General features: G+C 35.8%; 1 protein-coding gene across 3 annotated transcripts in view; it reads right to left on the bottom strand.

Annotated features, from left to right (window-relative positions):
* The window catches only part of runx2b (RUNX family transcription factor 2b), a 95,473-nt gene that overhangs the window by 8,449 nt on the left and 73,771 nt on the right, over positions 1–13,253 (bottom strand). Inside the window, exons 6-7 of one of the 3 annotated variants that reach the window (XM_056481384.1) lie at positions 7,274–7,447; positions 4,076–4,237 (exon numbers count right to left, since the gene is read on the bottom strand). In XM_056481384.1, the coding sequence (XP_056337359.1) occupies positions 4,076–4,237; positions 7,274–7,447 (336 nt within the window). Of the gene's footprint in view, positions 1–4,017; positions 4,238–7,273; positions 7,448–13,253 lie in introns of all 3 variants that reach the window. The other 2 variants (XM_056481385.1, XM_056481386.1) reach the window with 2 other exon arrangements.

Consider the following 13,253-nt stretch of genomic DNA (forward strand, 5'->3'; position numbering starts at 1 on the left):
CAGGTAAAGGAGATTCTTCTTTAATCACTTTAAGCCTCTCCAGCTTCTCAGGAATGGATGAGGGTGTTGTATGGCGCTAAATGAGAGAGAATGAAAACACTTACCTGGCACCGACTCAAACAGGTGTTTGGAAATGGAAACTCGTCCGTCTACATTTATGCTTTAAAGGGCATGCTTCTGGGTGTGTTGCAGTGCATACAAGGACAAAATTAAGCTTATGGGGTGCAACTCGGGCATCGAGTGGCCTTCTATTCCCCCAGAGGTTTTTTTGGGAAGCGTAATGCTATAAAGCGGCTTTATTTGCCCGCCACTGGCCTGTTATTATGTCTTGGTCTGTTATTAACGATATACTACGCAGGATCAAAGCCGTGGAAAGAGGAGGAAAGGAAAGCTTTTTCTTCCTTCCTCCCTAGTTTTAAAACTGCGCTTATGGTGCAGGACAATTTAAAAAAAAACTGGCTCCGCTTACATATCGACAGAACCATTAGCTTATAAAAATCAAACAGATTTGAGATTGTGTTTCTAACGAAGTATGACACTGGAATTTAAAGCTACGATTTGTTTAATGTGATTGACAGAGCATTAAAGAAAAATGAGCATTTCAGAAAATATGCCTGCAAAATGAGCCCCGCTTCAATTTTGTTTTAGGTTCATGTGTGTTTTTTTAATCATTTGATATTCATATAAGCATAAAGGCAAGTTTGCGTACATTTCAGTTCACTTCTTCACTTGTAAAACTGTTACAACAAGTGCTAGAATTTTAATTAAAACAAAATTAAAGGTGCTGTATGTAAGTTTTTGCCTCTTCTAAAGCATAAAAATACCATAATATGTTTGAAAATATTTAAGAACAAGCTAAGTGAACATATTTATCTAAAAAATAATGCAGAAATTCTGCTTTGAAATGTGCGTTATGTGCTGGAACGTCTTTGTTTTGGTCCCTTTAACCCGCCTAATGCCAGTTTAGCCTATTGTATTTCAGCACCCTGGGTTGCCTTGGTGGAAAACGGCATATTTCATTCATTCAGTCATAAAGGCTCTCAAAGTATGCTTCCACGACCGAAATGCGACTTCCGGTGGACAGTAACAGACTCCAAAATGAGACGCCAATTCAGAGTTCCACATGAAGTGGTTATTAGTTAGCCAATGATATAAATATTAGGAACGTAAACATTTAGGTGAGCAGGTTACACTGTAACCTGTGTCCTAACAACACGCTACATGACCAGATTTGCAGTTATACGCAATTTGGCTGTTTGCACTCAACGAAACATGACAGAAATTGAAATACAGCCATTCAGAAGCACAGAATAGTGCACTCACTGCACTTAACAAAATGGCAAGGTTTATAATCTAATTAATACACTTTAAACCTCTTTAACATTATTAAATGTAGATGCTGAATCACTGATATGTGTTGGTTTACACTGATTTACAGCTCTGAAGTTCAATTTCAAACATGAAGTTCAAGTTCAAAAAACATTTTTTTATTTTCAAGAGTTGAGGTGAACTATTTGCTGCTTCTTTCAGTAGTATGGCAATAAATGTCAAGTAAAATGGCATTCAAACTCCCATTCTTAGCATTTAACACTGAATAAAGCACATGAGATGTAGCTGAGGTGATCATTGTTAGTTTATCCAGTTGTTCACCTGTGAGAAAAAGAAGCCGTTTCTAAAATATACATTTCAGGCGTTGGTTAGGACAAAAATTTCTTTTAATAAGGCAAATATTCCTTCTGTTGCGTGTCGTTGCTTTTTATATAGAACACGACTCAAATCAGCCCTAAATCAGCCTTTAGGCTCGATAGTCAAGGACGCTTCAGTTGGTCATCAATCTGGCAACCTGTGCTTGCATGTGTTTTGAACCAGAATACCTAGCTCAACCACTGGGTGTCTAACTTACATACTGCTTCTTTAAACTGTTTTCAAAAATTTTAAGTACCTTCTAAAGTACATTAAATCACTAAAATCACACACACACGCACACACACACACACACACGCACACACGCACGCACACACACACACACACACACACACACACACACACACACACACACACAGACACGCACACACACACGCACACACACACACGCACACACGCACACACACACACACACACACATACACATACACACACACACACACTACACTTTACTGCATTTTTTTTTCTATTAGGTCAACTCCAATCATGCACGGCACAACAGCTGTTACTTGGTAAAATGTGTAATTTATTTTAGTGCTAAAATGCATAAATCACACTATAATTGTTGGTAGTAAATAGGACAGCTGAAGATTTACTGCAGAAGATTTCACTTTCGCCAATTGGTGAAGTTTTAGTGATTATTAAACCACACTGGACTGAGCTAAACTGAACTGACCTTAAACTTTAAAAACTGAACTACACTGTTTCAATTTACTATGATCTTTTATGTGAAGCTGCTTTGACACAATCTACATTGTAAAAGCGCTATACAAGTAAAGGTGAATTGAATTGAATTAAAGATTGATTTCCCATAAAATTAATGTCACGTTTCCAGAAAAATATATGAATAGAGTCATTATTCTTGAAGTCTTTGCATGGTGGAATAGACACTTAACATAAACATTTTAGAATTCAGTGAAATTATGCATATTAAGATATTATGATTCTTTTTAACCAAAATATGCACATTTTATATGCAAATGATGCCTGTGTGCAGCTTATTCACAAAATTCAGTGTTATTTTCTGGTGTGCAAAGGGATAATATTTCAAAAATATACTGCATACTGCATATAATACTGTTGAAGTCAAAATAATTAGCCCTTATTGTGAAATTTTATGATTTTATGAATATTTTCCAACTACTCCTTAACAGAAGATTTTCAACAAATTATTAAACTGAATAGTTTTAATAACTCAATTTTATTTATCTCTGCCATGGTGACAGTACATAACATTATAGTAGTTATTTTGCACACTAGTATTCAGCTTGAAGTGCAGTTTAAAGGCTTAACTAGGTTATTATGTTAACTAGGAAAGTTAGGTTAATTAGGCAAGTTATTGAATAACAGTGTTTTTCTCTGTCGCCAATCGGAAACAAAAATATATTTCTTAAAGGGGCTAATAATACTGACCTTCAAGAGTTCACACTTAGCTGATGATTGATTATAAAGCTTGTTTGGCATGCTGTCCTGGGAGAGAGCCCTGAGCTCATAAGATCCTCGAGCCCGGGGCTCCCTCCCGTTTGCAAGGCGTGAGGGTTGTTTGAGGTCAGGTAGATCTCAAGAACTCCCCTGCTGTAGTAGCTATTGAACAGATAGTGATTGCTCTTAAGAGATAACTACTTACTAGGAGCATGTCTATGGTGCCGATTTGGATTAATCAATTAACTTAAGTTGCATGTTTTTGGACGGTGGGAGAAAACCGGGTGAAACCCACGTGAACAGAGAATGTATAAACTCCGCACAGAAATGTCGGCTGGCTTGGTAAGGACTAGAACCAGTGACTTTCTTGCTGTGAGGCAACAGTGCTAACCACTGGGCCACCGTGCCACCCATCTAGGAAAGAAGGAGGAGTAGGGGTGGAAGGGGGGATTCTTCAAAACAAAGATGGCTGTAATATGGGACTTGGGGTATTTATAGTGGCTTAGGAATCGTCTGATTGGTGAATCATGAATTGGCTAATGCATGACCAGCTGTGTTCAATCATAAGCACAGTCTCCTCTTGAAATTAGTTTATAAATAAATTTCACTTAAAAGTGAAAAACAGCTTTTATTCCAAACAAAAAATAATAATAATAAATAAATAATATTATATGACTATATATATATATATATATATATATATATATATATATATATATATATATATATATATATATATATATATATATATATATATATATATATATGACTATATGATATCAATTTGAAGAGATGTTATAAAAGCAGAAAATAAACCCCTTAGTTTTCAATTATCATTCAAAAACATTTCACTGAACATATAAGCCTCATATTTGTAAATGTTGTGCCCACCCTCTGCCCACTGCAGTGTCGGAGGCGCACCTGCTGTAGGCCTGAGGCTGGAGGTTACCTGGAAGACGTCTGGGCACATCGCTGATGGAGGGCAGACCCGTGGCCCGGCTGGACGACAGTGGAGTGGTGGAGTGAACTGACGGGGAGGCCATGGGACTCAGGTACGATGGGTAGGTCTGGTCGTATGACCATGGTGGGGAAGATTGAGCCTGCCGTGGATCTGAAGGAACAATCAGAGAATGGGTTAAAAAAAATGTATGATTTTTTTTATTTAGTAGAACATTACAGAAGATAATGAAAGTCATCAGCTAACAGCCCTTTTAGAGTAAAAACAAACAAAACAAAAACAAATAATGAATATGAAAAAATGAATATCTGCCTGATACTGATACAAAGATTTTATGAAGCATTTTAAAAAAAAATTAATAAATAAATAAATTATTATTATAATTTTTTGCAAATATTAATTGTGTTAATTAGGGTACGTTTTGCGTTTTGTTGTAGGTTTCAAATACATGTCCTTATTGTACACATACACAAGATCATACAGATCATCTAGACCTGGGAATTACTGACCTAAACCTTAGCAAGTGTTTCCAATGAGCCTGTGCTGGTAAATTAACAACAAATTAACATTTTTGGGTGAACTGTCCCTTTAAAGGGATAGTGACTTGAATGAAGAAAGGGCACTGTTAACTGTTCTATACAATATTAATTTCTATACATCAGAACTTGTCCATCATTTTAAGTAAATCTCACAAGACACTAATATATGAATGTAATTAACCAACACATTTAAACATTAATTTAAAGTTGACAATTTAATTGCCTACAATCCTTCCTCAATGTCTCTTTGCCTTGTGCCACTACAAAAAGAAGACAAAAAAATTGTACTTCAAGTCTGTCTTGTTTCGAGTTCAAATATTGAAAATGTTTAAATTAAGAAGCATTTTTTAGAATAGTTTTCATTTCAATCAAGCAAAATAATTTGTTAATGGTGTAAGTAAAATAATCTTGTATTCGGTTTGAAGTAAAATTATTTTCCTTACCCTATTGGCAGATTATTTAGCTAGTTTTTAAGGGAAAAAATACGCACTTTCACTTGTCACAAAAAAGTTAACGTTCCTTTTTTTCTGTTGAACCTAAATGTTATTTCAAAAAATGTTGGAAACCTGTAACCATTGACTTTCATAGTATGTGTATTTTCTACTATGGAAGTCAACGGTTACAGGTTTCAACATATTTCAAAATAAAATAACTTTTTAAGATAAAACATTTTTGTTGAACACAAATAAAGATATTTTGAAAAATGTTGGAAACCTGTAACCATAGACATTCACAGTATTTGTTTTTCTTACTATGGAAGCCAATGGTTACAGGTTTATATATTTTTTTTAAAATATAAGATACATTTTAAATATAAAACGTTTTTCAAAATAAGATTTTTGTTGAACACAAACGAAGATGTTTTGAAAAACGTTGGAAACCTGTAACCATAGACTTTCACAGTATTTGTTTTTCCTACTATGGAAGGCAATGGTTACAGGTTTATAATTTTTTAAAATATAAGATACAGTTTAAAGATAAAACGTTTTTCAAAATAAGATTTTTGTAGAACACAAATGAAAATATTTTGAAAAATGTTGGAAACCTGTCACCATTGACTTTCACAGTATTATTTTTTTTCCTACTATGGAAGTCAATGGTTACAGGTTTTATAACATTTTTTCAAAATAAGATCAATTTTTAAGATTTTTCAAAATAAGATGTTTGTTGAACACAAATGAAGATGTTTAAAAAATGTTGGAAACCTGTAACCATTGACTTCCATAGTATTTGTTTTTTCTACTATGGACGTCAATGGTTACAGATTTCTAACATGTTTCAAAATTAGCTAGATTTTTAAGATAAAACAATTTTCAAAGACCGGCGCAGTGGCGCAGTGGATAGTGCTGTCGCCTCACAGTAAGATGGTTGCTAGTTCGAGCCAAGGCTGGGTCAGCTGGCATTTCTGTGTAGAGTTTGCATGTGCTAGACAAGTTGGCGGTTCATTCCGCTGTGGCGACCTCGGATTAATAAAGGGACTAAGCCGAAAAGATAATAAATGAACGCATGATCATTTTTCAAAATAGAATTTTTGTTAAACAAAAATGAAGATGTTTTGAAAAATGTTGGACACCTGTAACCATTGACTTCTACAGTATTGTTTTCCTTACTATGGAAGCCACTGGTTACAGGTTACTAACATTTTTAAAAATATCTTCTTTTGTGCTCAAAATCTTCTTTTGACTGAACTATGCTTTAATATTTCAGAAACCAAATAATTTTTAACTTGTCGATAAAATGCTTCTTTTTATAAGAACTTTTAGATATTTGGATTAGAGACAAAAGTAATAAAATAAAAGTAATAAAATAGTAAAAAGTAATTAATAAAAAGTAATAAAATGTCTTTTTTTGTTTTGCATGTGCACAGCAAGTACAGCATGATTCCCCAGTAAAGAATTTAAATGAAGGCATTCGCAAATGTTTGTCTAAGCCGACATATTTCACGCCTCATAACTCAAACTGCCTGTCATGCAAAGTATCAGTTTAAAAGCCGGCAAATAATTGCACAAGTCAACAAATACGACACATTGTTGCTCGGCTTCAGTCAGTTGGCAGTGGGACGCTACAGTAACAGGAGCCAGAGCGCAGGACATGCGCTTTCGGAGCAGTAATTAAGGGCAGGCGATATTGTGTTCGCTCTCAGAGACACAAGGCTCTGCCCGAGGCGCTTCAAACTCGCTTTCCACTTGTCCATCAGGCTGAGGTGTGCGATTTCAGCTTAGATAAACCACACCGACGCTGACATACTGCAGATATGCTGAAATGCTTGGGCGCATGAGCTAATATAATCGCTGTAAGTGATAACTTGAATAAAGGAAACGGCAATTATGACTGACAGGCTAGCGGTGACTTAAACGATTGTTTGCTTGATTCATGTGGCTTTGAATGCAGACGAAGAATCATTGTTTGGGTGTTTGATGAATTATGAGGATCTTCACTTTTTTGGCATCAGCATTTTAGGTTGTAAATTGTATTTATGGGTTAAAGATGAGACGTAGTGTTTTGCATCACTGCATCGTCAATTTACAAAGAGCTAAAATATTATTAAGGCACCTATGATGAAAATCATCTTTTTTAAGCTGTTTGGACAGAACTGATACATTAAATTCCCACAAATATATAGACCAGAAGAACAGAAGAGCTGTATTACCTGTAATCTGCGTTTGGCCCTGCGGCGTGTAGGAGTTGGGGCTGCTGAGTGAGGGTCTGGGTGTTTGTGTTGGCACAGTGACCCTCATGGTGGTCTGACGGATGCGCTCCAGTTCACTGAGACGGTCAGAGAACAGTCCGGCCTTCGGAGAGTCATCCAACTTCGGCCTGTGTCCTGAAAAACAACAGATCGCCATTTATACAACTGACAAACACTTCAGTTGGTTAGTGGTATATACACACAAAATATACACTTCAGTTGGTTAGTGGTCCTGATATGTATATTTAGATTTCTGAATTGATACACCATGTTCCTCCTTCATTTCTGTTCCCTAAAAACAAAACTACATTGTGTGTTTTTTTTTTGTTTTTTTTTTTGCTTTACAATTATTATTATTAAAGTTATTTATAGATTTCCATAAATTTCATGTATTCTATTCTGTTCAGACCGATGTACTAAAATTAAATTGCTTTCTAATAAATTAATTAATTGTAAATTCTGTTTATCTCTTATGTTTTTGGTGAACTATCCCTTTAACAAATATCTTTTTGAGCCAGTTCTTTTTAATAGTTTACTACACCTGTATTGAACTGCAATGGACAACATCACAAAGTCACTGCAAAATCATGAATGAACTGACCCAAATTGAATCATTGAACTAACTCAAACTGAATCAACTCAAACTGAAAAAAAAAACCTCACTTAAACTGAATCATCAGACTGACTCAAATTGAAATAATGAACGAACTCAATCTGAATCATCAAACTGAATAATCAATGAACAGACTCGCACTGAATCGTTAAACTGAATCAACAAACTGAATTAATGAACTGACTAAAACTGAATCATCAAACTGAATCAAGGGACTGACTCAAACTGAATCAAGGAACTGACTGAAACTGAATCATCAAACTGAATCAAGGAACTGACTGAAACTGAATCATCGGACTGACATAAATTTAATCAATGAACTGACTTAAACTGATTCATCAAACTGAATAATCAATGAACTGACTCAAACTGAATCATCAAACTGAATCAAAAAACTGACCCAAACTGAATCATCCAACTGAATACTGAATGATCGGTGAGTTCTGAATGGGACATATTGCCCTCCGAAGGGCACATTAGATTGAAAAAAAAACAAAACAAAACAAAAAAGACTGCCATATTGAAGTGTACTAATAAACCAAAGTGCTAAAATGTGGCCACTTTGAAGTGCCCTTCAGAATGAAGGATTTTCAAGGGTACAATTAATGGACACTGTTTGTTTGATGTCACACAGAATCAAAATTGGAGTTTGACTTTTTCTATAAATGAATGTATATTATCGTTTTTTTATTATTAATGTTTTGTGAGTGTCAGGGCCTCGTTTGTCACATTATTACGATTATGGCATTGGAATGTTAGGGCATCGCTTTGAGCCCTTCTGAATGGAATGCAGCTTATATCATCAATGAACTGACTTAACTGAATCATCAATGAACTGACTCAAACCAAATCATCAAACTGAATCATCAAACTGACTCAAAATGAATTATCAATGAACTGACTCATAGTAAAAAGAAGCATTTCTGCAGAACTGCTTGATGTATGAAACCTGTTTTACATTCATGAAATTTCATACCTAATTCTCATAAATAAAGGGGACTTGACTTGACTAACAGCCACTATAAATAGACACGATAAATTTGTCTATTTTTCATTTGACATATTTTATTTAGTAATTTGGTGTTTACATTTATTTTTAAGTTAACAATAATAACCCCAAGGGCGACATGGTGGCTCAGTGGTTGGCGCTGTCGCCTCACAGCAAGAAGGTCGCTGGTTTGAGCCTCAGCTGGGTCAGTAGGCATTTTTTATTTGGATTTTTTCACCTTTAGTTTGGATACGATAGTAGAGGATACAAGACAGGAAAGTATTGGGAGCAGAGAGAGGGGAAGGGTCGGCAAAGGACCTCGAGCCGGGAATCGAACTCGGGTCACCGTGAGCACCATGGTGCTATATGTCAGCGCACTTAACCACTAGGCTATTGGCGCTGACCAGTTGGCATTTCTGTGTGAAGTTTGGTAGTATGGGTTTCCTCAGGGTGCTCCGGTTCCCCCAACAGTCCAAAGACATGCGGTACAGGTGAATTGGATAAATTGTCCATAGTGTATGTGTGTAAATGAGTGTGTATGGGTGTTTCCCAGTATTGGGTTGCAGTTGGAATGACATCCGCTGCGTAAAACATATGCTGGATAACTTGAATAAAGGGACTAAGCCAAAGGAAAATGAATGAATGAATGAATAATAACCCCAATTTGCACCAAATCTAATTATATTAATAACATTGATTTTATTACTCCAATATTTCTTGTGATTACATGATAAATGAACACTCAGTAATTAAAAAGAACATTGTAATGATGTTCATTTACCTGTCTTTTCTTATTCTGAATTAATCGTTTTTAAACAAAAGTAAAAACAAATACCTCAACTCCAGCCTGTGCACTGTATAGAAAGCAATTACCTCATAAACTAATCTTGTGTGAATATATTCATATACAATATACATATACACCAATCTAATGGGCAAATGTAACTCTTATACATGGTCATTCATTCATTTTCCTTATTTTTTAGGGGTCGTCACAGCGGCATGAACCGCCAACTACTCCAACATATGTTTTACGCAGTGGATGCCCTTCCAGCTGCAACCCAGCACTTGGAAACACCCATACACTCTAATTTACACACACTTATTCACTAAGGCCAATTTAGTTTATTCAATTCACCTATAGTGCATGTCTTTGGTGGGGGAAACCGGAGCACCCAGAGGAAACCCACACCAACACGTGGAGAACATGCAAACTCCACACAGAAACGCCAACTGACCCAGCCCAGACTTGAACCAGCGATGTGAGGCGATGTGAGTCACTGTGCTGCCCTCTTTTACATGATTGCCTACCCCTGCACATAACCAGCACTCAAGTATAAGCAGATTTTATGAAAATGTACAAAAGAGGTCATTTAAATTCATATGAATTAGCCACTAACATAAAATACTATTTTATTCAGGTAAACTGAGATGGTCTGTGGAAAAACTGCCTCATAATCCGTGAGCATGGTTTCTGGTGGGTCTTGATTTTATCTCTGTGATGTCTGTGTGTGTATGGCACGGCTCTGACTATGAGACAGGTGTTCCATTTCCCCTCTTTATAAAGCTTTCATTATTGCCCCGTGGCCTTTCAAGCCACAATCAACCCTGACTCTGCCATATGGCATCAAACCGAATCTAATTTCATTTCCATAAAAAAGTTTTGAAAAGTTACATATTCCACATCCTTAAAATATTATTATTAATCTGTCCCATCAGGGTGGGGATTTGGCTTTGACAATGAAGTGCTATGCTTGGCAAACAACAACACTGTGTTGGCACATGCCGAACACTGAACCTCCCCAGACAAGACCGAACCCATATAATGCAGTCAGTGCGTGCAGAATTATTATGCAAGTCAATTTTCTGATCATACTTTGTCCTCAAAGCACATTGTACCAATTCCAAACTACTTAAATCATAATAACTACTACTGAATTAATTTATAATTATTAGAAAGCGAAGCACATATTTTTTATTCAATTTTTTAAATTCAATTTTTACCTCCTTTTACATCCCCTTTTCCCTCCCCTCCCCAACAGCGGCAGTCATTAGATGTTGCTCTCATAAATCCAGTAAATACAGATAAATAATATAAGACTCAATAAATAAAAAAATAAAACACACACACATACAGAACATAATAATAGTAAAAATAAATAAATAAAAGATAAAACATTACATAAATACAATATCAAAACAATCATAATAATACATAAATAAATCAAATAATTACACAATAATAATTACACTTTTACTGTACGTCTCACCACAGTGACCTTATTCATTCTCCAAAAATGCCAAATAATTTCCCCCTCTTCTCTGATAAACATCCAATTTATCAAGTAATCTATATGTCATCTTTTCATATGCTGCCACCTTCCCCAGTTCTGTAACCCATTCTTGAAATGATGGTGGAACTGCTGAACGCCATACTCTCATATCAAAATGATTTGGCTTCCAATCATAATACTTATTTGAATCCACTCCCAGTACATATATGTTAGGACAAAATGAAAAGCAGCATGCAGAAACATCCTGAATGAAACTTTGCACTTTAACCCAGAATTCCTGTATTTTGGAATGGGACCACAGGGATCGAGTCGCCTTCTTCGCTTTCACATCTTCGGCATTCAGCAGAGTCCTTCAACCCAAGCCTTGTGATGCACATTTTTTAATGATGACTGTGATTAAGTGATAAACACCTTATATTAAGATGTGCATAATTATTAAGTAGGTTTCCTTTACTGGAAAAAAGGCCCAAAAATGAGAAGCAATTCTGAGAATGCAGAAAGTGCTTATGACTTTAAGAATGAAGGTGAAGAATTAGATGTGAAACCATTCATTAAACCATCCATAAGCCTTTAATTAACGTTAAATGGTTCAGAACTGCAGCCTGATTGGAGGTTTTTAAAAACATTTTTAAAGCTAGGAATCTTGAAACAATCTTCCACTTCATAAGAATCATGAGATCCAGTGTCAGTAAAGGGATGAAGATTCTGACATCATTTACTCATTCTTTCTTTTTTCTTCAGCTTAGTCCCTTATTTATCAGAGGTCACCATAGTGGAATGAACTGTCAAGTATTCCACCATATGTTTTATGCAGCAGATGCCCTTTCTGCTGCAACCCAGTACTGAGAAACACCCATACACTCTCGCATTCACACAAACACTCAGACACTACGGCCAGTTTACAGTAGGTCATCCAATTCACTTACAGTATACCGCATGTCTTTGGACTGTGGGGGAAACCGGAGCATCTGAAAGAAACCCACACTAACACAACGAGAACATGCAAACTCCACACAGAAATGCCAACTGACCCAGCCCGGACTCGAACCAGCGACCTTCTTGCTGTGAGATGACAATGCTAACCACTGAGCCACCTTTACTCATTCTTCACTTGTTCAAAACTTGTTTGAGTAACTTTTGTTAAAAAGAAGATATTTTTAAGAATGTTGGTGGCACCCATTGACTTTCCTGTTCTACTTTGGAAGCCGATTAGTGCCAGCAACCAGTGTTCTTCAAAATATCTATAACAAAGGAAAGAAACTCATAAAGGTTTAAAGCATAGGTCTCAAACTGGATTTCAGTTTTTCTCCAACCCTAATCAAACACAGTGGATCCAACTAATCAAGGTGTTCAAGACTGCTAGAGACTATTAAGTAGGTGTGAGTAGGAGGTGGTGGGAGGCAAACTATGTAGAGCTGCGGCCCTCCAGGAATTAAGTTTGAGACCATTGCTTTAAAGGGAGAGAAAATGGTGAGATCATTATTTTGGGGAGAACTACCTCTTTAAATATTTATCAAGTTTTAACCTTTCAAGTTGATGGAGCAGCCTTATATCTGTTTTTGCCAGAATCTGAAGAATTGATCTTCCACAATCTAAAAGTAAGTTTTATTAGTTCATTTTTGGTCCTTATTGTTATTTTGGTCCCATATTATCAGCTCACGCCATTATTTTGGAACCTGTCGATATTTAGTTAAAAAAAATAATTATTTTATGACACTTCGTCTTGTGATTCTTATGAAGTGAAGGATCATGTTTCAGCATTCCTTACACCTAAAGAGTTTTAACAACCTGAGACTTTGTGCTTCAGGAGACTCCAATCAGGAGCCACTATAGATTAAAGGGTTCCTGATGGATTAATTATTTGATTAAATCTAATTTTCCAACTTAATTAAAAAAAATAATTTCTTACCAATCTTATTTTTTTGTCTTGCTACCACTATGAGCAGATTGTGCCTAATGATTACACTTTAAAGGGATAGTTCACTCAAAAATAAAAAATCCTCACCATGTACTGACGCTCAAGTGATACTAAACCTTTAAGAATTT

This window comes from Danio aesculapii, chromosome 20 (assembly GCF_903798145.1).
Source record: "Danio aesculapii chromosome 20, fDanAes4.1, whole genome shotgun sequence".
NCBI lineage: Eukaryota > Metazoa > Chordata > Actinopteri > Cypriniformes > Danionidae > Danio > Danio aesculapii.